Source organism: Mesocricetus auratus, unplaced genomic scaffold (assembly GCF_017639785.1).
Source record: "Mesocricetus auratus isolate SY011 unplaced genomic scaffold, BCM_Maur_2.0 Super-Scaffold_100007, whole genome shotgun sequence".
Lineage (NCBI taxonomy): Eukaryota > Metazoa > Chordata > Mammalia > Rodentia > Cricetidae > Mesocricetus > Mesocricetus auratus.
Window position 1 is genome coordinate 76,445,212 of NW_024429191.1, and position 27,720 is coordinate 76,472,931.

The 27,720-nt window shown below is 49.4% G+C and overlaps 1 protein-coding gene and 1 non-coding gene across 6 annotated transcripts; both read right to left on the minus strand.

Moving 5' to 3' along the window:
* Positions 1 to 25: 25 nt before the first annotated feature.
* On the minus strand, positions 26 to 27,424 carry Med24 (mediator complex subunit 24). Of its 5 annotated transcripts, none has more exons than XM_013117697.2 (27): positions 27,349 to 27,424; positions 26,779 to 26,981; positions 26,609 to 26,691; positions 14,842 to 14,880; positions 14,480 to 14,553; positions 13,909 to 14,141; positions 13,716 to 13,772; positions 12,088 to 12,199; positions 11,842 to 11,992; positions 11,582 to 11,695; positions 11,116 to 11,163; positions 10,471 to 10,553; positions 10,134 to 10,220; positions 8,712 to 8,817; positions 8,101 to 8,243; positions 7,254 to 7,291; positions 6,761 to 6,843; positions 6,264 to 6,442; positions 6,048 to 6,147; positions 5,579 to 5,754; positions 3,005 to 3,269; positions 2,623 to 2,804; positions 2,328 to 2,418; positions 1,897 to 1,996; positions 1,016 to 1,096; positions 602 to 750; positions 26 to 503 (listed from the first exon to the last, which is right to left on the minus strand). In XM_013117697.2, exons 2-27 carry the CDS (start codon positions 26,906 to 26,908, stop codon positions 387 to 389), a joined length of 3,021 nt encoding a protein of 1,006 aa, XP_012973151.1. In that variant the 5' UTR covers positions 26,909 to 26,981; positions 27,349 to 27,424; the 3' UTR covers positions 26 to 386. The 5 variants fall into 5 exon arrangements, with proteins under 5 accessions (XP_012973151.1, XP_040605581.1, XP_040605582.1 ...); XM_040749647.1 differs by having other exon boundaries at positions 602 to 780; XM_040749648.1 differs by lacking the exon at positions 27,349 to 27,424 and adding an exon at positions 27,281 to 27,328 and having other exon boundaries at positions 602 to 780.
* On the minus strand, positions 6,975 to 7,077 carry LOC121141683. The gene has a single exon (XR_005878646.1). It is a non-coding gene; the product is annotated as a small nucleolar RNA SNORD124 (small nucleolar RNA).
* Positions 27,425 to 27,720: the final 296 nt, after the last annotated feature.

Below are 27,720 nucleotides of genomic sequence, written 5' to 3' on the forward strand. Positions count from 1 at the left end.
CAAAGCTACCAACAGCACTCGACAGTCACAGGAGCCACAAGGATCTTTATTTACAAATGAAGCAAGAGGGACTCCCCCTCTTGAGTTATAAAAATAAACTTATATACACACTGTGGCCCTATAAAGTCCCTCCTTGGAGTTCAGCTACTGCAAGAACTGGGGCCACCATCGGGACCGCTCGCAGTCTCTGGGTACTGGTGGAATGGACAGGAAATGACAGAAGGAACTGGGAGGTGTGGCTGGACACGGTAAGCAGAGGGCAGGAGGGGGTGAGGGCCTCAGACTTGGGAAGCATCCTTGCACCACTGGATGGGGCAGCCTGGGCTCATCCTCACTGTCCCTGCTGGGATGCTGGGTTGGGACCCCGTCCAGACTCCCCAACGTCCTCAGAGTGCAGCGATGGCTTTGGCAGCCACTTGCCGACCCAGGGGCAGCCTGAGGTCTGTGATGGCCAGCACCACCTTGGGGCTGGACATGGCAGACACCTTCACCAGTTCCGATACCTGACAGACAGATGAACACAGTTAGCTCTTGAGTGTGACCTCCCAGGAGGAAGACCCCTCCTTCCTGAGGGTCCCCAGCGCCCGCCTGGGCCACTCACGGTGGTAAAGGGCATGAACTGCAGGATGCTGCCCCTGCTGTCCTGCTCCAGACAGTCTACACACTCCTCCATGAACCACTGCACAAACTGGGTGTGGGGGCCGGCCGTGCGGGAGCCCAGGATGGAGGAAATGAGCAGGAACAGGTTGGCTGCGCAGAGGGGAACAAGACAGCAGAGCTCTAGAACAGGTCAGACCAAGAAGAAGGGGACTGAGGAGGGAAAGGAAGCAGCAGTGAGAGAGCCCACACAGGAAGGCCAAGGACAGCAGGCAAGTGGTGGGGCAGGGAGGCAGAGCAGAGGGGCAGTCAGCGGTGAGGGGACAGGATGTCAGGGGCCCAGAGGATCCCTCTGCCTCTGACGAGGAGGCCCTTGTAGCTCAGGCTGCAGCAGACAGGCACAGCTGGGAGGACTCACCCAGGACTCGGTTCAGAGGGTCCCTCATGTTGACTGTGTGGAGTTGGGAAGCTGAGAGGGAGCTGTTCATGGAGCGGTCAGCTGTGGAGTGACAGAGAGGGTGCTGTGTAAACTCTGACTCTGGGGAGTCTTACCTGTCCCCTGCCATCAGGGGAGTCTGGCACATGCGGGGCACAGAAGAGTCTGAATCTGGAGAACAGACGAGGGGAACGAGCCTCCGCGCACCACCAGAGGCCAACCCTGGCCCTCTGTGCGGCTGACGCTGCCTGATCCACTCAAAGTCCACTTTTCAGATGTACAATCTGTTTGCTCAGGGCCTGGCTAAGGTCAGAGGTGGTCCGCCAGCATCTTTCCTTTGCACACGGCTATGGCTGTGGCCTGGTCCTTATAAGGCTACACAGAAACTTCTAGGTTCAGGAGAAATCTCTGGAAACAGGAAACTTGGATGCCATACAAAAATCTTTTGGCAGAAGGAAAAGATGACATGGGTTGCCCTCTGGGTAGGAAGGCAGGAGGGCAGCCCCCGGTCACAGCCTGGCAGGACATGTTCTCGGCCATAGGGCGTCTCTGGGTTAGAAGGATGGTAGAGTAGGCCAATGGAGCAAGCTGTGCCTACATAGTGAACTCACTGCGCGCCCTGTCATCTTTCATCTGGTGACAAGAGAGAGATAACTGTGGGACTGGGAGGGCCCTGGAGGAAAGCTTCAGGTCCTATGGAGAGGAACAACCCTGTCCCCACCAGCCGGCAGCAGAGCATTCGCTTGGGGACAGAGGTGTAAGCTTCTGCCACACCACACTGGCTGACAGCCATCAGCGAGGAGCCAAGGCAGGTCCTTAGGGATGAGTTGTCCTAGCAAGCCCGTGACCTCCCAAGTGCTCACTGGGACTCGACAGAATGTTGGCGTCATCCTCATTGGAGCTCAGGAGTCGCATCAGCTTTGAAGGCTGCATGTCTTCCACGGGGAAGAGGCTGATATAGTCCTGGGGGCAGGAGTCACTGTCACACACCCAACCTCCCAAGTCTTCAAGGGCTGGAGAGGGCTGGAGGTGAGAGCTGAGTGGAGAGGAGTGAGCTTCCTAGTCCTGGGCCAGCATCCCCTGCGGTGGCCCTTCCCACACTCCAACCTCTGCCCTAGTGAGCAGAAAGGGCCCTCATCAAGGATACTCAGGGGCCACTCAAGCCACTCCTCCAGACCCTGACCAATCAACAGGCCCACATGCAGCTGACCTCAACCCCACCCTCTGCCTGGGAAGGCAACTCTCTGCTCTAAGTGATCAGAAAACATCTGCTGAATAAACAGCAGTGGCCTACCTCAATGTCTTCCCTGTGCCTCTTCTTCTGGCGGGAAGACGCCTGTCCCTTGTGGGAGGAGTAAGAACTCAGGGCGCACCACACAGCTAGTCTGGTGAAGGGTTCCAAGAAAAAAGGATGATTAAGAGAGTCCCAAAAGAGACTATGTGTGCTCCTGCTGAGTACGTCCTTCCCACCCCCACCCTCAGCAGGCCTTCCAACTGCAGCCTGGCTTCCTGGGGTGCCTCAACCTGGGTGGTCCACGCTTGGGGTGGATGGGGGACGAAAACCAGGAAGGTTCTGGAGAGAATCCTACTTGGCTAGTGCAGTGCCAGGAGGGTCCATAAGGCTGTGCCACTTGGAGGAGTCAGTGAGCAGACCGGGCAGGATGTGGCCCAGCAGGACCAGGGTCACCTGCTGCATGTCCAGACAGAAGATGGAGTAGAGAAGCTGTACCGCCCTCAGTGTGTGCTCCTTGCGAGTCTCCTTCAGCAGCTCCTGGGCAGTGGGCAAGCAGGAGCTGAGGCCCTGCACACCTGGGCCCTAGGCCTCTCACACCCCAGTCACTCTATAGTCAAGCCCAACTCCAAAGCGCTTCTGTCTCCCAAGGCCACCCAGCTTCCAGCAACCTCCCAAAGAAGCCTGGCCTACCCCAGCTGAGGACGCCCACAGCCCCAGCCTACCCCCGGCCCCGGTACCTTAATCAGGTTGTTGCAGAACCAGTAGACGCCGCCCATGTGCAGCAGGGTGTCAAGGATGTGGATGGAGCGGCTGTCCACCCAGCCCCTCTCCAGCACCTTGGCAAAGATGTCTGTCAATACCTCCTTGATGGGGCGCTTGGGAGGAAGCAGGTTCCAGTAGGGCATAGTGTCCACGCCCGTGGAGGGAAACTTGATCTGTGTGGCTGTCTGCTGAAGCACGTCCGCACACATGTGTTCCAAGATTGAGTTCATAATCACCACTCTGGGGGCAAGGAGAATACATGAAGGCATTACTCCTGGGATTAGGTTACGGAAACGAGGCTGAGGAATTAGACCCACTGTACACTAGGGAGGACACAATGATATTACCTACTACTGACAGAGCTTACGTGCCGAGCATGAAGCCTAGAAAGGCACAGGGCAGAGGTTTTCTCTTGCAGGTCCCACCAATCTATTCAGATTTTCTGTTCTCCCTCTCCCCCTCCAGCCTTTCCCATCCCCCAGGCCTGAGCTCTGCCAAATCAGGGTCATAAATAAATACAATCACTTCCCACTGAGCTGAGTACTTGGGGGAGGGGGTGTCCCCGCCCAGCCTTGGCCTCCTCCCAAAGTAAACTGTAACTTCCAGAAAGCCCCCAGGACTCTTCCCGGCCCTGGGTAGCTGGGCAAAGTGTTCCCAGCCAGGAATCCTCTCAGGAACATCTGGGGCTATAAAGGCAGCTGGGGTCTGGGACGCCTGGAGCACACGGACAAGGCTGCTACTTTCAGAGCTCCTCTGCCACCTGCACAGAGGAGTTCTGATTTCCACTGTGCCCACGTACATGTATGTATGAGTACATGTGTATACATGTGTGTAAGCATATACACACGTACATATGTGCACGCATGCACACACACACACTCTAGCGCACGCGTGGACTTGAGATGGGTGATGTCAAAGCAAATTTTCCACAGCAAGGGGAGAACAGGTGTGCTCTGACAGACCCTCCCCATACTTGGTTTCAGCTCAGAAAACATTCAAGCATCTGCCTTGTAAGCTGGCCTCAGCACCCACTCAGAGCTGTGCTCCCCCAGTGCCTCTCAAGGGCAGGATGGCAGCCAGGAAGGGCACATACAGTCTTACAAAAGAAGGGTATCACCGGGCAGTGGTGGCGCACGCCTTTAATCCAGCACGTGGGAGGCAGAGGCAGGTGGATCTCTGAATTTGAGGCCAACCTGGTCTACAGAGTGAGTTCCAGGACAGCCAGGGCTACATAAAGAAACCATGTCTCAAAAATTCAAAGAAAAAAAAAAAGGGAAGGAAAGAAGGAAATCCTGTCACATGCTGGAATATGAATGACTTTTGAGGAAATTATGCTGAGTAAAGTCATGAGAAGGAGATATTACGTAATTCCAGTTATATGAATTATATTTTGGCTATCTAGCGTAGCCAAACTCAGAGGGACAGGATATAGCATGGTAGCTTCCAGGAACTGAGAGAAGGGGACAATGTTTGTTGGGTAAAAGGATCAGATACACAAGATGAAAAACACCTGGAGGTCTGTTTCCCAACAGATCCCGCAGACTGAACGGCACACATAAACACAGCTGAAATGGTAAATTTTCTATTACGTGCTTCTTGCCACATTAAAAACTAACAGTCCCCAGGCTTTGGTGGCGCATGCCTTTAATCCCAGCACTTGGGAGGCAGAGGCAGGTGGATCTCTTTGAGTTCAACGCCAGCCTGGTCTACAGAGAGAGTTCCAGGATAGTCTCCAAAACAATACAGAGAAACGCTGTCTCAAAAAGCCAAAAAACAAAAAACACAACAGTCAAGGGCTGGAGAGATGGCTCAGAGATCAAGAGCACTGACTGCTCTTCCAATGGTCCTGAGTTCAATTCCCAGCGACCACATGGTGGCTCACAAGAATCTACAATTCAATCGGGTGCCCTCTTCTGGCATGTAGGCAGAACACTGTATGTGTGATAAATATCTTTAAAAAACAAAACAAACAAACAAAAAAACAGTCAAACAACTTGACAGTGGAATTAATGCAGTGACTGGACTCAGCCTACCAAAAGTCCCTGAAGAGCCAGGACTTGAATTGGTGGCCAGGACAGCTGGGGGTGGGGAAGGGAAGCTATAAAAGCTACAGATGGCTCAGAGTTCCTCGACAGTGACACAGCCAGCTAATCCCTTTGCTCTTCTACCTCAGCTAGTTTTCTGGAACTTGGAGCCTTGAGGACAGACGTCAAGCTGTTTGGGGTCGATATTTCCGGGCCATGGGAGGTGCAGGATTAAATCAGAGACACATACAAACATCTGCAGAGCCAGCTGAATGAATGCGTGAGGGAGTGTGAGGGAGTGGCAGGGAAAGGGAAGAGGTGGAGCGACACCAGCTACCCTGAATGCTCAACCACCTCAGCGCTAAGGCGCGCTGGTCAGAACCTAGCTGGGAGAGGAAGTGGCTTCGCCAGCGGCTACCTGGGAAGGTAAAGGCTGAGACCATCAGAATGGGATGCCTGTCCCTGGAGGCGCTGACTCCTCACCACAGAGCCGCAGGGGAGGGAAGGGCAGGGCAGCGTACTGACCTCTCGTTGTAGAACTGCAGGGTGTTCTCACTGTACAGTGGCCCTGCCAACTGGCGGATCATCTGCAGCGACTTCTCACGCTCATCCAGCCCCAACATCCGGACGTGGGCCACCAGCCAAGCCACAGCGCACACTGCCAGACTGCATACCTTTCCCTTGATATTATCAGTGATCTTCTGTGGGGCGCAGAAGACAATGACTTAGGGCCTCTCTGCCTCTCCCTGGCCATCACTCCCATGGTCTCTGGGGGTCACAAGTAAAACCTCAAGGTACATTCTACACCTCTGCAACACAAATTTGATTTTCTCTAAGATAACTGAGAAGGAGGAAGTAGCTAAGACAAGGATTCTAAGACTAGCACCAAAGCATGATCTCAGGCTTTAGGATTTGCTTGTATGCAAACTAACAAGCTCTCAGTGACTGGCCCTGTGTCTCAGGCAGAGGGAGGCTCAGATAGAAATGCAGCTACCTGGATGGACTCGAAGGCCAGCACCCCATTCTCCCAGGCATTGAGGATCTCCAAAATGGCTGCTGAGATGCTCAGGCAGGCTTCATGCCACTTCATCTGTCTACAGAGAGGTAGGGATAGGAGGAGCATCACTACAAGGGAGCTGGAGACAGGGTGTGGGGAGGGGTCTTGGAATGCCCCCACGACCACCCCAAGGTCAGGACCTAGGCCACTAACACTAGCTTCATCTCTGAGGAGTTGTTGAGTAAGGCCACCAAGGACTCTACTTTGGTGGAGTCAGGCCGGAAGCAAGGGTGGTCAGGGTTCAAAATCTTGCCCTCCTCAGGCATGCAGGTCTGCATCCAGGTCTCAAAGAAGGGGACTTCCTCTCCTGAGCTTGTCTCGGAGAGAATCACCTGGATAAGACAGAGAGACACCAGCTGAGAGAGAGGAGGGCATGGCACCTGTCAGAGCTGAGCCAGGGACTGGGCCACCGCTGCCTGCTCTACTGCTGTTCCCTTTCCAAGGATAAATCTGTGCAGGGGAAGCAGACAGGGAGCTGTGCTGCCACCTAGTGGTCAGTGTGAATGTGTCACTAGAGGACCTGGGACGCTGGGGACCCACTGACATAGGAGGCACCCGACTTCAGACCAACAGAACCTGCTGGCATGGAGGAGCAATGGGGCCCCACTCAGTTGGTGCCTCTTAATGGCAGAAGCTCTCTCCTCACTCACCTCTGAGCCATAGGTCTGAGCCACGTGGCACAGCATGAGGAAGGAGATGTCGAAGAGCAAGGCACGAACAGAGGCTGTTTTTGCTGTGGGAAAACCAGGAATGCCAACCTCTCAGGCCAGGACACCAGTCCCAAGCTCTGTACAGGGGAGGGGGCGCTGGGACTGAAGGCCTCATGCAGAGTAGGCAAGCATGGAGGAAGCATGCCAGGTCAGAATTTCCTGAAGGAAGGTCAGGGCCAAGGAGGTGCTTCAAAGCTCTAAGGCTCAGAATCCTTTTCTTGGGTCTTACTTAGAACATCATCCCTTCCTTGGAAACCAAGATCTCCAGAGCCCAAACCATTCTGAAATGGTGCAGGTGGAGAGATGGGGTGGGCTTGGCAGTGTTACCCTCTCTCTGGAGAGGAAACCTTGTCTCCCCAGGATAAGCAAAGGCAGCCTCTTCCTCCCCTCCCTCCTTAGTGCAGTGGGGATCTGCAGATGCACACAAACTTACTGCTCTCTCCGCTGCCATGGGTCGTGAACTCATTCAGACTGCAGGAGGAACAGAAACAGGCGGCATCAACCCGGGCAAGAGCTGAGCGACAGAAGTGGGGGTGGGGGGGTGGGGAGGTGCTAACATTCAGAGAGAGGGTGGTCACTAGAGCCTGAACTATAAAAGTGTTTTATGGTGGCTTAAATCTATAATCCCAGCACTGAAGAGGCTACAACATGGAGTGTTTGAGGGCAGCTTGAGCTACACAGTGAGACCCTGTTGCAAAAGATTTGTAAGATGCCCAGAATGGAACCATGTTCTACATGTCAAGTTCCAGATAACCCCCTGCAAAGCAACAGAATTTAAGAACCCCTAATTAGCTAGGTGTTGGTGGCACACACCTCTTAATCCCAGCACTCAGGAGGCAGAGGCAGGCAGAGATCTGTGAGTTCAAGGCCAGCCTGGTCTACAAAGTGAGTTCCAGGACAGCCAAAGCTGTTACACAGAGGAACCCTATCTCAGAAAAAAAGGATCCTGCAGAGGCCAGAAGAGGGCATTGGATGCCCTCGAGACCGGAGTTACAGACAGTTGTGAGATGTCATGGGGGTTCTGGGAACTGAACCCAGGTTCTCTACAAGAGCAGCCAGTGCTCTTAACCACTGAGCCATCTCTGCAGCCTGATGCCTTATTATCTTATCAACCATCTTTATTTCATCTTCAGCTGAAGAGAAAAGAGCTCTCTGAGTCAAGGGAACCTTCTTTCTGCCATGGTTTCTAGCTAGGATGCTCTGCCCTGGCCTGTGTACCTCAGAGGAAATCGATACCCAGGCACCCCGCCCATTCCACATCAGTGTACAGCTCTCCTCACTTGATGAATTTCCGGGCAAAGGACTTAAGTTTCCCAGTGGCAGCAGCGGCAGCCAGCAGCAAGTCCAGGCTCTTCCCAGACAGCATGTGTCCCAGGACCCCCAGCAACCCCTCTGGGGACTTGGAGTGGTCTGCATCCATCGTCTGGGGACAGGACAGGAAGTCAGTGAAGGACAATGAAGACCCCCAGATAAAGCCCAGCCACATACATGTTCTCTCTGTATGTGTCCACTGACAGGTACATTGCACCTTCAAATGTAATCTGTCATTTCCTGGCTCCAACAGGAAGACCACTGCTGAAAAACACACCTCACTCTGCCGGCTCTGTGCTCAACTACACTGGTGTGGTGGGTGGGGGTGGGGATGAGTGAGGATCTGGTTGGCAACTTCCCTTCTGTGTCTTCACCGGGTGGTGTCTGTAGAGTCACCAACCATAGTACTTAGGACACAGTGAAAGGGCAAGTAACACCAGCTCTCAGTGGCCTCCCTCCCTTTCCACTCCCAAAACAGCTTGGCACAGAAGCCAGAGAGCAGAGGGTCTGTGGGCCCAGCTTATGTAGCAGTAGAGAAAAGCTCAAGAAAGACAGCGCGTCCACAGCAGCATGCGCCTACCTTGAGGATGTTTGTGACGGTGGGCTCTGCCCGGAGGATCAGCCCGGGGTTAGGCTGGATGTTGGCATTTTCTGATGATTTTAGCTGGGGGTCCCGATCTGTTGTGCTATGGCCACAACCGCGAGAAGAAAACAGAGACAAAGAAGATTCTTATTTTTCTGGAGACAGATCTCAAACTGTCACCCAAGCTGGCCTCGAGCTCCAGGTAATCAATCCTCCTGCTTCAGCCTCTCAAGGCTAAGATTACAGGTGTGAACTACGATACGTGGCTAAGAAAAATACCAATACATTCTCTAATCCACTTGGTGTAATGGCTTGTACCTTTACTCTCTCTTTTTTTTTTTTTTTGGTTTTTCGAGACAGGGTTTCTCTGTGGCTTTGGAGGCTGTCCTGGAACTCGCTTGGTAGACCAGGCTGGTCTCGAACTCACAGAGATCCGCCTGCCTCTGCCTCCCGAGTGCTGGGATTAAAGGCGTGTGCCACCAACGCCCGGCGACTCTCTCTCTTTTTTAAGATTTATTTATTTATGTGTATACAGTATTCTGCTGGCATATATGCCTGCAGGCCAGAAGAGGGCATCAGATCTCATTATAGATGGTTGTGAGACACCACCTGGTTGCTGGGAATTGAACTCAGGATCTCTGGAAGTGCAGCCAGTGCTCTTAACCTCTGAGCCATCTCTCCAGACCCCTATTTTTGTTTGTTGCTGTTGTTTTGTTGAGACAGGGTTTCTCTGTGGCTTTGGAGGCTGTCCTGAAACTCATTCTTGTAGACCAGGCTGATCTCAAACTCACAGAGATCCACCTGCCTCTGCCTCCCGAGTGCTGGGATTAAAGTCGTGCGCCACCAACGCCCGGCTGAACCTTTACTCTTAAGCCACTCAAGTGGCTGAAGCCGGTGGACCAGCCAGCCAGAGATACACAGTGAGACTGTTTTTTTAAGAAAGAAATTCTCTAATCCAGTTGCAGAAACAAAGCAGACAGGAGATGGAAGCGCACAGGAAAAGCTGGGGCTGAAAGTGTAAGTCAGTCATCCAGCGTTTCTCTCACATATACTGGTTTAACTAGCATGACAAAACACAAAGAATCTTTCCAGTTGGGATGAAGTTTACGACCGAAAGTGTACCGCTATCACAATCATTTCCATTTGTCATTATCATTACACCCATCTTGAAAACTCATGTAAGATGAAAGGGGGATTAAGGCTTTCTTTTCATCCTTTGCTTGCAAATGAGGGCAAGCCAGAGAGCAGCAGCTCAGATTATGAAACTGCTCTGCCGGTCCTGTTCCCTGGACCTGAGGATGGTCTCAGTCACTTGCTACTCAGACGTCAAAGAGGAAGGGAAAGGCACCAGAAACCAGTCTGGCAAGAGAAAGGGAGATCAAGGGGCCCAAAGGTTGCCCAAGGGGGCTCACAACATACCGCTTGCCCACAAGACTGGCAAAATTGGCTTCAGACAGAAGCCCCTGCTTGTTGCACTCCTGAAGGAGGAAGTTTGTGCAGTCACAACTGTGGAGGAGAGCCAGAGGACTGAGGTAAGCAGAGAGCTGGAAACAAGGGGCGTCCGTCCAATCTCTTCCCTCCTTCAGGCTGGGGAAACTCTACCCACAGGTAGAGGGGCTATGGGTACTTGGCAACTATGAGCCTGCTGCCTCCCACCCCTGCCAAAACGGTCCAGCAGGAAGACAGCTCCCTGTAGCTCATCTGATACAGAAAGCAGGGAAGGACGCGGAACCCCTGGTGGGCCGGGGGCTCATACTTGCAGCGCTGGTCCGCTTTGTCCAACAAGGGCGTGAGCTTCAGCAGGAACTCAAACGCAGAGTTGACATCCTCAGTGAAGTCCTACGAAGAGTCACAAATTCCCACCTGGGTTCTATGTCCTCCAGGCCCCCACAGCCTGACTGCAGGTTCACAAGGACACCTTGCTCAGTAAAACAGAAAACAGGCTGTGACCACCACTAGCCCCCAGTAACCAGGTGGGGAGATGGTAAGCGCCACACTCTGCAGTCACTGTAGGTGATCTTGCCTGTTGGGGTGGAGGGAGTCAGCCTAAGCTGCCACAAGAGTTTAGGCCATGTGTAAGGATGAACATGGGTGTTCATAGGCACACACAGCCTTACTCTGGCACAATACACTACCACTCAGCTGCAGCCCAAAAACCCATCCTCAGCCTGGTGTTGGTGGCGCACACCTTTAGTCCCAGCACTCGAGAGGCAGAGACAGGAGGATCTCTGTGGGTTCGAGGCCAGCCTGGGTTACAGAGTGAGTTCCAGGACAACCCGAGCTACACAGAGAAACCCTGTCTTGAATTATCAAGAAAAAAAAGAGAGGGAGGGAGAGAGAGAAACCCACACTTGCTCTTCCTCATCTGCTCCCATGCCCCTTATCTCATTCTCTAACTTACCTTTTCCCCATGAAAATACTTCTTCAACTTCACCAAAACCTGTGGAATCTAGGGCATGAGGGAGGAGAAGAGGAAGATGAATGTCCTTTCTCTCACTTAGCACAGAAGATGCCCCTCCCCCGCTGTGGGCACTGAAGAAGTACAGTTGCAGAGAATAAACACCTGGTAGCCCATGGGTACCCAAGCACTTGCCACCTCTTGGCCTACAGGACACGGGGCTTCCCACCTCTGCCACCTCACAAGGAAAAGTGGCAGCTTAGAGGGGATCAGGGCTGCTTCCCTGGCTCTTAGCTGCCCTAACCTAATCTGGCTAAGGATGAGCTGGACAAACAGCAGGGTCCCAAGCAGCTAACCCAGCCGAGGCGCGGAGAAAGGGACCGCGTGGAGCTTGCGCTGGACCAGCGGGCTGCAATGGATGCCAGGAGGGACACAGGGCAAAGGTCCAGCATGCTGCCACTTCAAGTACCTTGAGATAGGTGAAAGCCGTCCACTTCAGCTCCTGAGTACCCTCGGGGGACTCAATGAGTCCCACAAAGCAAGCTTTCCAGATTTCCAGGACAAAAAGAGGGGTGGGGATATGCTGTGGAGAGTCCAAGAAGGAGGTGTGAGGGGTTGCCCAGATCCTAGCTCTACTCCACTAAGGAATCAAGAGGAAATCTATTCTTCTCAAGTACCAGGCTCCTCTCTTGCCCTAAATGACCACCCACCTTGCTTGGCCACACCCACCTGCATGCGCTTCACCATCATCAGCTGCTCCACCAGGGGCTGCATCTCCCCTGTCAGGTTCATGGTGCCCTCAAGCAAGATCAGTGCATGGATGGTGGGGAAGCCAGTCCTGTGCAGCTGCTCTGAGTGCACGGACAGCATGGTAGGAATACTGAGGAGACATGCACACGGGGCGGCTTAGGAACGGAGAGACAGTGGAAGAACAGACCTCACACCCCATCTTCCCATCTCCCCCAGAAACCTAACCTCCTGATAAGTGTGCCACACTGCTCAGCCTGGCTCCGGAGCTGGGGGTTGCTGAGATTGGCCAGGATCTCCCCGAGCTTTAAAAGACAATGCTCAATGGCGGTCCAGGAGGCTGGTGGATGAGAAACAAGGCAGAAACATGCTGGGAAGGAGAAGTAGGGTATGGTCCCAACTCCTCAACTGTGGCCCTCCCTGGGCCCATGAAACCACACAGCAAGGCTTTCTCTGAAGAGGATGTGGAGGCAGGGTCCTGAGGGCAGCATGCACTGTTTCTGTAAGGGGAACAGGCAGCATGGGACAGAGCACCCTAGAAACCACACCAAGGGCCTGGCTTCCAGGGACCATAACACAGCTGACTGGAGACAAACAAGCAATGGGAGAGAAGCGTAAGGGTGGGTGAAGAGTCCAGTGGCCAGGCAGGGACAGAGGCTATGAGTAGCTTCTGGAATGGGCCACCCCAGGAGGCCAGTCTCACAGCAGCAAACACTTCTGCTCTAGGGAAGCTAGCTCTAAACACCTTGACAATAGCTTGAGTTTCTGCTCTCTTAACAGCTTGTCCAACTGGTCTAGCCCATTGACCTCTCTCTTAAATGTCCGCACTCATGGCCCATAGCACACACTCAGTGCTTAATTACTAGTCACTTATCCTAGTTGCAATTCCAATGGTCAAATGATGAATGATGGCACCAGCTAGCCAATTAACTTCCATGTAGCACAAGGGTATAAAAAAGACAACCAAGACCTGAGAGCCATTAAGATTAAGTATTCAGCCGGGCGTTGGTGGCACACGCCTTTAATCCCAGCACTTGGGAGGCAGAGGCAGGCAGATCTCTGTGAGTTCGAGGCCAGCCTGGTCTACAAGAGTTAGTTCTAGGACAGCCTCCAAAGCCACAGAGAAACCCTGTCTCGAAAAACCAAAAAAAAAAAAAAAAAAAAAAAAAAAAGATTAAGTATTCATCCACTTTTCTACCAACAAACATTTATCAAGTGCTCAAGAAGGCAAGGCACTGCCAACACTAACAAGAAAAAAAATGAAGACAAACTATGAGTGCAGTCCGTTTTGACAGTGATCACTCTTTCTGGACTTGCCCCAGATGAAGCCATTTGGAGAAGTAAATAGAGACTAATCCCCTAACAAGCCCTCCAACTGAGACCTGAAGACATGGGCGTCACCCACTGCAGCATCCATCTCAATGGAAACGAGAGACCCTCAGGTGGCCATAGCCACTGGGGCTCAAGCAAGACTGTGGCCTCAGGCCTCCACTGCTGGAGTATTTCCTTCCCATACATCAGCCTGTTCTCAGGCTCTGGAAGGTTCCAACACTTAACTGGAATTAAGAGATAACAGCACACAGTCCTGATAGGCAGGCACTGAGTTTAACCGAATGTTCCAGGTCACACCTGAGACATCTGCTTCTAGACGAGCAACATGGAGACAGACCAGAGCAGGCGATGTGTCTCTCTCGTCCTTGAATCTCCTCCAGGTGCATGGTATTCGAGTCTTACTCCCCACCAGTGTATAAGCTTGCTGAGGGCAGGGACCCTGCCACATGCTCCTTTGGTAGCCCCCCTCCCCCACCTCCAGCACCTGGCACAGTGCTGGGCACACAAGAATGCTCAGTAAATACCTGTTGGTTGATTGGCTCGGGTGCCACCCTGCCCAAGTCCCTGGGATGTATGCAATGCTTATGGGGAGAGAAAAAAGGAAGTGGGATGATTTCAGCTCCTTCTAGAAAGAAGTGGGATGGCACCCTGCCTCTCCCCTCTCAATCAAAGGACCAGCCACAGAAGCAGCAGCAGGCAGGGGGTCAGGGGACGTACAGGCCTCCTCTAGTTTGGCGATATGTAGCAGAGCTCGGTTTTTGGTGCTGCTGAGGGTCTTTTCCAGGCACTGCAGGCACAAGGCAAGCTGCTTCTCCCCGGTGGCTGGAGTGCCAGCTTCCAGTCCTTCCTGGAGCCGCTCTGCAGAAGCTGCTGTACAACGCAGCAGCCAGTGGAGGGCGCTAAGAAGCGCGCGGCACAGCCCGATGCACTCCTCTGCTTTGCCGTGGCAACTACCCAGAAAGGATGACAATTTGTATCCATTCCACAAATCCAACCCACACTAATGTTCGCCCAGAGTCTCTGGCACTCCCCTACTAGGGGACAGAGTTGGAAAGTTGGCAGGATCCTAGTCCAGCCAGCTTTCACTAGACAAGATTTTAAACCTGCTCTTCCAAAGGGAGAAGTGGCACTTCTTCTTAAGGGAATAGCTAGGGAAGCTGGGATGGGCAGGTGGATGGGAGAAATATGGGAACCCACAGGTGGTCTCAGTCTGTTTCCTACACTATGGGCTTTTCCTCAGCACTGAAAGAATGATGGAATGTTCTGAGGTTCCTCCCCCATCTCTTACCTGAGTCGGTCACAAAACATGTCCATGATGTCCAGCAAAGCCTGGACACACAGGTCCCGGGAAAAGTCATCAAACTGGGGAAAGAACAATGGGGAGGCTACAACATTGCCTTGTCAACAGCTGTGAGCAGGTACTCCTCCTCCCTCCAGCTGTGGGCTGCAGACATCCTCTGCACATGGAAATGTGTTCCTAGTTCCCAGGACTCCTCCCTCCAGGGAAAGTCTACAATGCTAAGCAGAGGCATCAGTGCTGCCTGTCAAGCCTCAAGGCACATATGACCAGAGCGGCCAAGGTGGTAGGCCTTGTCTGTCACTATGGGACCTCTGTTCCCTCCCACAGCTCCTCAGTGGCCATGGTCATACCTTGCTGATAGCTGTGAGCACAGAGGAGTAGGAAACCATCTAGAAGGAAGAGACAGGAGAGTCAGACAAGGCATCTGCTTGAGAGGGACAAACACTGATGCTTAGCTTGCCACAGCTCTGAATCTCCACGCCCTTCAAGAGGCTTCCTCAGCTCATTAAAAGACACACAATAATGCTGTGTGCTGTCCTTGTCCCTGCTTCTATCAGACCCACTGCAAATGGCATCCGTACAAGCCAACTGAGAGGACTTTCAAGTACTCAAAGGTACTCTGTTTTGTCTTCTTATGCTGTTCCTTGCCACTAGTGGGCAGAAGAGTTACCGAGAGTGAAGGCAGTGTTGCTTTATTTCCAGAAGCTTTTTGTGTAAGGGATGACAAGTGTGACTCCGCTGAACTGAAGACACACTTGAGTGGTCAGTGCCAGCCTAAATCAGTCTGAAACAGAGCTGTGTGCATGTGCACTAGTTCTCCGTACTAAGTAGACCCACTGCTTCTTCTGTCAAGGCTGAGGGTGCAGCTGAGCAGAAAAGCGCCCCAGAGTACTTGCCTAGGTGAGCAAGACCCAGGGTTCAAGCTCCTGCACCAGAAAAACAACATACACCAGTGGCCTTGAAGGCCACAGTGACAGCCCCGTAGTCTACTTGGAGGTTAAGACTTGAGAACCACCGAATCTCTAAGCTTGAGATCAATCTGAACATCATAGCAAAACCTTGAGTCAACAAAAACAGGGGTATGTGTGATCTTATCTGGCTTATCTGGGCAAGAAGGAGTGACAAATATCTTCAACACTGAACAGGAGAAAGCTACTGCCTTTACTCAATCGGGATCACTTTATTCGGCAATTGCCACAATCCTAATGTTTGTAGAATGACTAAATTAAAGCAGATTCTTTTTTTTTTTTTTTTTAGTTTTACCAGACAGGGTTTCTCTGTGTTGTTTTAGAGGCTGTCAGTTCAGCCTGGCCTCGAAGTAACAGAGATCCGCCTGCCTCTGCCTCCCGAGTGCTGGGATTAAAGGTGTGCGCCACCAACGCCCGGCCTAAAGCAGATTCTTAAATTAGCACTTTCCAAAGCTGCTGCCAAAGCTACACTAACAAAAGTTAAATAAAATGGCAGACACCTGCAAAACAGCACTCAGTAGGACTGCTGTAAAGGTTAAAGCAGCACTCAGTAGGACTGCTGTAAAGGGCAAAGCAGCACTCAGTAGGACTGCTGTAAAGGGCAAAGCAGCACTCAGTAGGACTGCTGTAAAGGGCAGAGCTAGCCTGGGTTACACAGTCAACACCAAGTCAGCCTGGGCTACAGAGTGAGTTCCAGGACAGCCAGGGCTACACAGAAACCCTGTCTTGAAAAACAAACAGAACACATAATACACACATCCTCGTTGCAAGACTGCTCAAAGCCATAATGTATTTATAAACAATGAGAGATGACTCAGTGGGTAAAGGTTCTTGCTGCCAAACCTGAGTTCAACCCACAAGCTGAAAGAACTGACTCCCAGCAACCTGCTCTCCGCCCTCCACACATGCACCCTGGCATACTACGTGTGCCCCTTCCCAGAGATGCACAAGCAACAGTCTCCAAAGACATTTCATCATGAGATCTCATTTAACTAGCAATTCCAAAATACATGTCTAGAAATTCTGCCTGGACAGTAAATTCCCTGTGGAAAGAGATGGTATTAAATTCGTAACTGTTTCCCGAGCACCAGGCTTTGGGCCTTGTCCCCAGGAAGTTTTCACTGCTTCAGGTAACTGAATGCTATTAATGAAATGCAATCTGAAAACTTTCTACCTTAAAACATATTTCTGTTAGTAAAATACAGTCACCACCATAGAGAACCAGTTTGAGAGAAACCATTTGTTCTGGTGGAGGGTGTGTAGCTCAGTGGTTGAATGGTAGCCCCGCAAGCACCACGGCCCTGGGTTCAATACTCAGCAGTGCAAATAACAATAACGGTGTTTTTGCAGAGTGTGGGCAAGATACGGTGCCTCCATCATCTGGACAGACTGGGGCAGACATCTTAAACCAGAACTCATGGGTGAACAGGGAAAAAATACAGACAATTAGCAGTCAGAACCATCAACAGCAGGACATATGTGAAGCCAAAGCAAGTGTCTGACGGTGATCAGAAAGTTGGGAACCTGCCTGGGCAGAATGACCGAGCCGTTCAGGCTAGTGTTTATTTATAACCCATGTCCCCATAGCGAGAGCTTGGAGAGGAATTGAATCTTGCTGGATGCCAACCTGTAGGGGGAGCTGGATGTTTCAATTAAAAAAAACAAACCCTGGGCCCCACACCAAGGAGAGAAGCCCCCAGCTATGTAATGTATGCTTTAGCAAGGCTGTTAGTCAAAATGAATGGCCGTCAGATGGTAAATTCTGTACCTTTCCTCTAAATATATCCGTTAAGTGCTGCTTTAGACACACCTGAAAGCACAAACCACTGGTGACCTGGTTCTCCCAGCAGGACTTAAGGCCGGTCCTGTCTTAAACAATTCTGCCAACAAGACCTCGAGGCTAGAGGCTGGAGTTGTGGTCTGCACACGTGGCTGACCTTGCAGCTGTCTAATCCTCTTCTCCTCTTCATACTCAACACCCCCAACCACTCCTAAGTGCCCTCTCCAGGCTCAGCACCAGACCAAAGAGCCTCTTAACTCTGGGGGAAGAATAAATTACTAATTCTGCTCAGCACTTGACAGGCCATGAAGGTCTTTCATGCACATTCTCCTTCCTGCCTTTCCCATCCGCATTTATTATATACATCTCAAGAGTCTTCTATGTTAGAGAGAGCGTCCCACAGGGCCGGCATTTCCATTTAGCCTCCCTCTCTTCTCCCCACAGGCGTGAGTCCCACCTCCGCGCTCACCCTCCGTTTGCTCTTCACGCTGCACTCACTCTCGTCCTGACCCTGCTCCAATCTTCTCATCACAGCCATCAACAAACTTGCCGCTAAACCCATGGGCTCTCACTTTTGATGGAACCCAGCTTCCTGGCAGCAGGTGACATCATCAAGCACATCCTTGACTTTCAACCTTTCCTTCTCTTACTATCTTAAATGCTCTTGATGGTTTCTTCTCTACTCTCTTCAGACTGTTTCTTACATGTGCTCTTGACATACGATTAGGTGCTCAGGAACTTGGCATGGACCACTTCTCTCCTCTTGCCCACATTCCCTGAGCAATGTCATCCATGACAACATCCTCCATTACCCTCCGAGTCTGAGGATGTGTTAGGATTGGTCCCCACAGATGCATGTGTGGAAGGGTTGGCTTCCAGCTAGTAGATAACCCTAAGAGCTGACTGGATTCATCGATACATGGACTCAAACTGATGGCACTACTGGAAGGCAGTGGAAACTTCCAGAGGTGGGGCCTAGTTGGAGAAAGAGAGGCATGGTCTTGAAAGGCTGTGTCTCATTCCCAACCTGCTCTTTCTCGGCTTTTCTGTGCTACCTGGCTACCGGGATGGGAGCAACATTATCCCTGTGTATCCTTCTAGCATGTGATTCAGCCACGTCACTGTCTAGAAACAGCAAAGCCAGCCAGTCGTCACCTAACAAACCCTCCTTCCCCTAGGTGGCTCACCTCCAGAATTCTGTCACAAAAGAAAATGACTACACATTTCTAAACCAACAGCTCATATGCACACCGAGTTCTAGGCATAAAGGCTACCTCCTCTGTCTCCTTGGACAGTCCACACTAGCAACATGAATGCAACAAGGGTGGAATCATCTGCTGCCCTCACATCCCAACCCTAAGGACCACACCATTCTGGTTCTTTCTCCTTCACCTTTGACCTCTTCCCTCACTCCCCTTGCCTAGTTAAGTCAGCAAACCCTCTCAATATGACCTCTTACGCCAACTGTTCTCAACCTTCCTAATGCTACAATCCTTTAATACACTTCCTCATGTTGTGGTGATCCCCAACCATAAATTATTTCATTTTTACTTCATAACTGTAAGGTTGACATTGTTATGAATCGTAAATATCTGATATGCAGCATATCTGATATTCAACCCCAAGAGGTCATGACCCAGAGGTTGAGAACCACTGTCCTAAACTGCTCTTAAACTCTTACACATGCTGCTATTTCCTAAGTTCATGTTGACATCACCTCTCATCTGAATTACACGGCTGGCCTAAGTCAGGGACTGGAAAACTATCTTACAAGCCAAATCTGCCTCCTCTCTTACATACTGCCTCTCTCTGCTTTCAAGGTGTAGAAACAGAACAGTGGCATCAGAGCATAAAGAGGCTTGCAAAAGTGAAATGGTTACTCAACAAGAACAGACAAACCGACCCGAGGAAACAATCTCCCTGCTTCCTGCCTCTCTTCCCTTCCACTTGTCCTTCAAGCTGCAACCACAGTGGTTCTTATAGAGTTAACACACAAATTTGAACCTAAAATTTCTAAGTTGACATGCCTGAAAATAGCCAGGAACTTTTTTTAATGACTGTTTTTTCTTAGTATGTCTATGTGTGTCTCTGTCATGTGTGTGTGCGTGTGCGTGCGTGCGTGTGTGTGTGTGTGTGTGCGCGCGCGCGCGCGCGCGCCATGTGTGGCATGGGGGCCCATGGAGGCCAGAAGAGAGCATTGGATCTGGAGCTAGAAGAAGTGAGTCACTAGACAAGGGTGCTGGGAACCAAACGTGGGTTCTTTGGAAGAGTTATAAGCACTCTTTATGACTGATGAAACACTCTCCAATGTCAAGTCACGAGGTTTTTTTTTTTAGATTTATTTATTTTGTATAGTGTTCTTCCTACATGTATGCCTATAGGCCAGAAGAGGACACCAGATCTCATTGCAGGTGGTTTTAAGCCACCATGTGGTTGCTGGGACCTCTGGAAGAGCAGGCAGTGCTCTTAACCACTGAGCCATTTCTCCAGACCCTCAAGTCATGAGTTTCTGAAAAATGAGAATCCTAGGGTTGGAGATATAGCTTGGATGGCACAGTGCTGACCTAATGAATATTCAGTCCCAGCTCATAAAACTCAGCAAAGAGGCTCCTGTCTGAAATCTCAGCACTTAGTAGGGGACAACACAGTAAGTTCAAGGCCTGGGCCACATCAACCCCATCTAAAAACAAAAAGAAAAACAAAAAAAAAACATACAAAAAAAAAAACCTAAAGGAGTTTTACCCAGGTATTATATAGTCTATATTATGGCCAGACATGATGGTGCATATCTGTAATCCCAGCACTCTCCAAGTACAGATAGGAGGATGAGGCATTTAAAATCCACCTAGGCAGAATAGTCAGGATAAGTGGTAACACATACCTTGAATTTTAGCACTCACACCTGAGAGGCAGAGGCAAGCAGGATCTCTGTTTGAGGTCAGCCTGGTCTATAGAAAGTTCCAGGACAAAAACCCAAACCAAACAAACAAAAGAAAGACAACAGAACAAACCATAATAATCAAAACAGTAGGCAGTGCTAAGGCTGGGCAATAGGTCAGGATTAGAACACTTACCTAACATGTACAAGGCCTTGGGTTTGGTTCTCAGCATAACAAATAAGACAAACAACAAAACAGTAAAGCACTTGTGCAAAAAAGAATAAATACATCAGGCTTTGTCTATAAGTGAAGCCATGACAAAGGATGGCCTATTTAATAAGGGTGGCTGAAGCCGGGCGGTGGTGGCGCATGTCTTTAATCCCAGCACTCGGGAGGCAGAGGCAGGTGGATCTCTGCGAGTTCGAGGCCGGGCTGGACCGACAGACCCCAAAACAAAACAGAGAAACCCTGTCTCGTAAAACCAAAAAAAATAAAAAAATAAAAAATAAATAAAGGTGGCTGAGACAACTGCTCATCTACTTGAGAAAATAAACAAACCTAAATGATTTATAAAAAGAAATACTAGGGCTAGAGAGATGGCTCAGAGGTTAAGAGCACTGGCTGCTCTTCCAGATGTCCTGAGTTCAATTCCCAGCAACCACATGGTGGCTAATAACCATCTGTAATGTCGTCTGGTGCCCTCTTCTGGCCTGCACAGATACATACAGGCAGAACACTGTATCCATAACAAATAAATCAATCTTAAAAAATAAAAATTAATAAAAAATGAGAAAGACTAAGGGAGCTAACTTCCTCAAACTTAAAAATCTGCCTGTTTCCGCCTCCCAAGTGCTGGGACTAAAAGTGTGTGTCACCACCATCCAGCCAGAAATGACAGTTTTTAAGTCTCTATCATAGAGGTTATTTTTCCACATATGCAGGTAAATGTGCAGAAGGATTTTCATGACACAATGATTACTGTGGTAGAAACAAATTATAAGCAACTTAAGCTATAGTAAACAGGGAACATTACACAGCAGTTTTTTTTTTTGTTTGTTTGTTTTTTGTTGTTTTTTTTGTTTTGTTTTTTTTGAGACAGGGTTTCTCTGTATTGTTTTGGAGGCTCTCCTGGAACTCGCTTTGTAGACCAGGCTGGCCTCGAACTCACAGAGATCTGCCTGCCTCTGCCTTCCGAGTGCCAGGATTAAAGGCGTGTGCTCCTGGCCTCAGTTTTTTCCTTACTTTCTTTCTTTCTTTTTTTTTTTTTTGGTTTCTCGAGACAGGGTTTCTTTGTATTGTTTTGGAGGCTGTCCTGGAACTCGCTCTGTAGACCAGGCTGGCCTCGAACTCACAGAGATCCGCCTGCCTCTGCCTCCCAAGTGCTGGGATTAAAGGCGTGCGCCACTAATGCCCCGCTACACAGCAGTTTAAAAGAGCAGGATGTGGGGAAACTACAGTAAATCCCAGTGTTATCAGGGCAGCTGCTGGCGGGAAAAGAGAAGTGCCAACAATGGCATTCCCAGCTGAGGAAACCTACCCCCATTCAACAACATTCCTAACACCATCACATACCAAAGGGTTACATTTCATGGAATCCAGACCTGGCAAATTTGATGACAGAAGTGATTTGGTAGCTGTGGGACAGGAGACAGAACAAAAAGTAAAGGGGAAGTCTCCAGGAGAATGGAAATGTCTTGCCTGCTGCTATATTTTGGACGTTGCTGACATGAATACACAGAATTGCTAATAAGTTAATAATTAATGGGGAGCTAGTGGGGGGAAATGGAAGGACGGCAGGGAGGGAACTGGGATTGGTATGCAAAATAAGATTGTTTTTAATTTAAATAAGAAGTAATTTAAAAATAAATAAATAATCACTAAATATCTGGGTATTTTAGGGCTGGGGTGAGGCTCAATGGTAGATTGCTTGTTTACATGAATAAGGTCCTGGGTTCCATCCTGAGAGCCCACCCTAAGAACATACACAAAATCTGTGCTTCTTATCCTAATTTTACACACATACAAAAGTTTTCCTCATGTGTGTTTGGTGTGTGTGCATATACATGTGTGTGTTTCTATGTGTGCTGATATCCATGCATTTATGGGCACATACATGTGGAGGCCTGAGGTTGAGGTCTGTGGCAGCTCAACACCTCATTCCTTTTTGCAGGGTCTCTCTACTGAACACAGAACTCACCGACAAGGTTCAACTAGCTGGCCTACTATTAGCTCAGGACATCTCCCTCCTCCCTCCAGGCACTGGAGTGACAGGCAGGCTGCCCTGCTCAAGCACTACTTAGGTCCTATGGACCGGCACTCCAGTCCTCACACTTCTTTGCCCACTCGGCACTCTCTCTGCCAACAAAAATCTTACCACACTATTTCCCCTACTAAAACTCCGAATTGATGACTAGCCATTGTGGGATAACACATACTCCTCACGGTATCACAGGCCCTTTATTATCTGACCTCTACTCCTCCAAACCACTTTCCTAGATCAAGTGTCACAGCCCCCAAATTTGGGAGGCTGAGGCAGAAGGATTGTCATGAACTGAACCAAAGAGACCCTGTCTCAAAAACAAACAAACAAAAAACTTGACAACCCAAAAACGAAACACACCACTTTACTTGAAGTCCTATCCAGCAGATCTCAAGGTATGATTCACGGAGTCCTTAGAGTCCCCAACACCTTTTTAGAGGGATCTGAAGCCCCACCTAAGGCTAAAATAAGGCTGAGAAACTGACTCAGCAGGTAAAGGTTCCTGCTGCCAAGTCTGATGACCCGAGTTTGATACCCAGGACCCACATGGTGGAAGGAAATAATCAACCCCTAAAAGTTGTCCTCTGACTTCCATATGTATATGATGGTACACACACACACACACACACACACACACACACACACACACACCACTAAATGTAAAAGAATTTTTTTAAAAATACTAAGATATGCTGGGTGGTGGTGGTGCACGCCTTTAATCCCAGCACTCCGGAGGCAGAGGCAGGCGGATCTCTGTGAGTTCGAGGCCGGGCTGGACCAACAGCCTCCAAAACAATACAGAGAAACCCTGTCTCATAAAACCAAAAAAAAAAAAAATACTAAGGTATAATTTGCCTTCTAGCTCACATTTTGTCACAGCTGTGCAGTGGAGTGTCCCAGAGATTCAATGATGTGTAATGATACAGTATAGTTAAATGTAGCAACAACTAGACTATCTGTATAACTCAGTAACACAGTTCCAAAAGGACCATTTCATGATGTTGCAAAAATCATATACAATGCTCCAAAATTGCAGTACATACCTGTAATGCAGCACATGAGAATTAGGAATGTGAGGTCCACCTAGACTACACAGGGAGACTGTCTCAAACCAACAAATGTGCACTGGTGAGAGATCAGCTCAAAGTACAAAAGGGTCACCAGGGTTCACCCAGGTGGTAGAGCGCTCACCTCGTGCAAGTAGCTCCTGGGCTTGATCCCCAGCACAAGAAAAGTGCAAGAAAGACCAAAGTCATCAGTGACAGGGCTCACAGTACCTGCTAAAGTTTAGTACAATAACAAAGAATAAACCCAGGTGTGATGGCACACGCCTTTAATCCCAGCACTTGGGAAGCAGAGGCAGCCGGTCTCTGAGTTCCATCCCTAGAATTCATGGTGAAAGGAAAACAACAATCAACCCCTGGAGGTTGCCTCCTGACTACCTCACAGCTGCAGTGTTGTTTTGTTTTTTTTAATATTTACTTTATTTTATGTGCGTTGGTGTGAAGGTGTCAGATCTCCTGGAACTGAAGTTACAGACAGTTGTGAGTTGCCATGCGGGTGCTGGGAATTGAACCAGGGTCCTCTGGAAGAACAGCCAGTGCTCTTGACCCCTGAGCTAAGTCTCCAGCCCACAGCTGCAGTGTTACACACTCTCACACTCACATCTATACACAAACAACACCAATAAATAAAAGTTAAACTTACTTTAAAAACATTTCTTCCTTGCTGGTCATTGGTGGGGCATGCCTTTAACCCCAGCATTTGGTTAACAGAGACAAGGAGATTTCTGAGTTTGAGGCCAGCCTGGTCTACACATTGAGTTCCTAGACAGCCAGGGAAAAACAGAGAAACCCTATCTTAGAAAAAAAATTCTTCTTTTTCAAATCAAATTTTTGATGTCATGTGAAGTCAGATTTTTGTTATATGTTAAGACAGTCTTATTGCAAAGACTGAATACAGAAGCATGACAGAAAATTTAGCAGTTTTTTTTTTTAATGTTTTTTCAAGATAGGGTTTCTCTCTGTAATAGTCCTGGAACTCACTTTGTAGACCAGGCTGGCCTCGAACTCAATGAGATCTGCCTGCCTCTGCCTCCCAAGTGCTGGATTAAAGGCGTATCTGGTCTTTTAATGTTATCTTAAAATTTACACCTCTCTCTGAGGGTGACCTCAAACTCATTATGTATTCACAGATAACCTTGAACTTCTGACATTCTTCCCTTTACCTATAAAGTGCTGGGTTTGCAGGCACATGGTGCCAGGACCTTGGTGAATGCCTTTAATCTCAGAGTTTGAGGCAGAAGCAGTCCGATTTTCTATGTGTTCAAGGTCAGCCTAGTATACACAGTGAGTTTGAAGCCAGCCAGGGCTACATGGAGAAACCCTGTCTCAAAAATCAAAAATAAACACCAAGATTAACACATGAAAGCCAGTGTACAGAGAAAACTGCAAGTGTTTCCTTCCCCTGGCATCATCAAAACAGAGGTGACTAGAAAAGACCACACACTGCATAGCCAATAGCTCCTGATTCTTCATCTCACTAGCCCAATATGATTCTAAAAAGTGCTTTTTCCTTTCTTAATTGCTTAACTATTTCTTTTCCAAGCATGACTTAGAAGGTATGACTTTTTCTTCACCTACTCCTGGCAGCTGCCAGGATTGTCAACCTCATCTACATTGTGCTTTCCCTTATATGCTAATAAAATTAATCCTGGACTTCCCCCCCAAAAAAATCCAAAACAAGAACTCCAGCACCCTGTCCATGCTTAGCAAGTACTCTCCTTCTTGAATCACATCTCTGCTCTAGAAGTATGCCTTACATTTCTGTTTAATCCCTATGATATCAAGTATGTGTTCACATCTCTGCTCTAGACAAGTGTGCCTTACATTTCTGTTTAATCCCGATGATATCAAGTATGTGTACAATGCACATCACAGAATCTCTGTGTAGAGTCCAGCTCTGTTGCAGCAATATCACATTAACTTCAGCTCCTTTGTGGCACCAGGGATCAAACCCAGAGCCTTGTACATGGGAGGCAAATGCTTTACCAATGAACTGTATTTCCAGCCCTTACTTTCAGTAGCAAATGTCTTGTGATTTCTCCCTCCCACCCTGTGTATACTTCTCTTCTCTGCTTTTCACTCTCATTAATCTGTGTGGCTAACGCCAACTCAACACCACCAAGAGCTCTGTTTAAACATCACTTCCTAGGGGCTGGAGAGACAGCCAGAGGGTGACAGCACTGACTGCCTTTCCAGAGGACCTGGGTTTGATTCCCAACACCCACAGGGTACTCACAACTGTCTGTAACTCCAGTCCCAGGAGCACCAATGCCCTTCTCTGGCTTCTACAGGCACTGCCTGAACATAGTTGCACAGACATAATATAGGCAAAACACCATGCACATTAAGCAATAAAATGAATAAATCTTTTTTTGTTTGTTTTTTGAGACAGGGTTTCTCTGTGGCTTTGGAGGCTGTCCTGGAACTCGCTCTGTAGACCAGGCTGGCCTGGAACTCACAGAGATCCGCCTGCCTCTGCCTCCTAAATGCTGGGATTAAAGGCGTGCACCACCACTGCCTGGCGTATAAATCTTTAATAAAGAATTTCTTCCTCTAGAAAACCTTCCCTGACTGCTCAGAAAGGTCTAGGTATCACATCCATGTCCTCCTTCCATTGTTTCTATACTGTGTCCTAAACATCATAAACCCCTCCTATCAATGATTAGCGGCAGTCTGCATCACTTCCTACATTCCTTGTGTACTAGGACCAAACCTCCAGGACCTACCAATGTCTGAGATACTGGGTTAGGCTATAGCGCTCAGTGGTGGGGACCTTGCTAGCACGTCCAGGCCCTAGGAATTTAAGTCCATCCTCAGGTACATAAGTCATTGTCTCAAAAAGAGAAACAAGGGGCTGGCAAGAAGGCACCGCAGGTAAAGGTGTTTGGCATGCAATCCTGCTGATGTGAGTTCAAATCCCCAGACAATCTACATGAAGGCGGGAATAACAGAACCCACTCCACGAAACTGACCTCCACCTGCATTCCGTGGCACCTCCTCCCCATATTACATAAATTTTAAAAGTTTTAATTGTAAATGTATATGGAGAGAGCATATGAATGTAATGTTCATCGCAAAAATGACGTGTTAGCTTTATAAGAAAATAAACTGAAAACCATTCTCCAGATGTTTTACCTCCAAAAAGCCAGGGTATGGGAACGTTTACCTGGGAACTAATGGCATACTTCAGGTAGGAGAGGATGAGAGGGTTGGGGGAAGGTCCGATCATGGCCTGCTCCAGGAGTGCTTCTGCAAGGGAAATTAGAGAAAGGCTCGGTGGTTAGAGCTTTCCGGGGTTTACCCCTCCCGTCCGTCCTTCCACGTTGTGCTGGACACCTGCTAGGTTGAGAATGTCCCAGGTGGCTCCTCTAGGGAAGAATTTCTTCATGTTGATTGCCCATTGGTAGTCACTCCACCGCTCTTTCCAGGCTTGTAAAATGGCTTGCTTCAGGTTCACCACCTTCATGATTTCACTCCAAGGAGGCGGGACCGGTGGCGCGGTGGGAGTTTAAAAGTGGTACGAGAGGAGAGGTGGGGTTCTGAGGAAAATCACAAGGGAGAGATAAACACAAGGGAAATTCGGAAAGACTTGAGCGAGACAGAAAAACTAGACAGAGTAGAAATGGAGGGGGCAAGGTAGAGATTCTGTCACGCTCTCCCCTTCCAAGCAATCGTTCCTTGAATTGGGACAGAGGCGTATCAAACGGGCCAGTCCAAAGCCCTAAGAGCAGGAAGGGGTTAAGCCCGCTCCGGCTGCCTAATTATGCCCCTCGCTCTAGCTGTGTCCCTCACTACTAACACTCCAAACCTAGATCTACTCATTCCCCATTTCCTCTACCTTCCTCGGCCCTGAAGCTGTAATTCTCCCTTTTCTTTCATTCACCATCTCCCCAAATTTAAGCCTACCGGATAATCGAGTTCTACATCGTAGGCAGCGCCATCTTGGCACCTACAAAGGAACTCATTTACTATTGGCCCGCGTTAACAGACACCGACCAATAGAAATGTAAGGAGAGGTAAGTCTTGCCACAGTACCTTCTGGGAATTGTAGTTCCTTAAGACTTGGCTGTGTCGACAAGCTAGCTAAAGCATAAGTGTAATGGGTTCTGATGGGCTTTCTCTGAGATTATCCAGAGAGCTGAAGTACGTTGGTACCAGGAGACTCAGGGCCTAGGGAAGAAACCCTCTGTCTCTCAATGTCGTAGCCATCTATCTATACTTTCAATCATTCTAGTACTCTGGTTATTCCCCTGTAACAAGACACAACATGGGTATTAT

What these genes read in the sequence shown, in the direction of transcription:
- Med24 (XM_040749647.1), bottom strand. Translation starts at nt 26,908, where the DNA reads ATGAAGGTGGTGAACCTGAAGCAAGCCATTTTACAAGCCTGGAAAGAG. An exon ending in CAACATTCTGTCGAGTCCCA is followed by an intron (nt 1,097 to 1,896) that starts GTGAGCACTTGG and finishes GTCACTCCACAG; the next exon opens with CTGACCGCTCCATGAACAGC. An exon ending in AGTTCATGCCCTTTACCACC is followed by an intron (nt 504 to 601) that starts GTGAGTGGCCCA and finishes TCTGTCTGTCAG; the next exon opens with GTATCGGAACTGGTGAAGGT.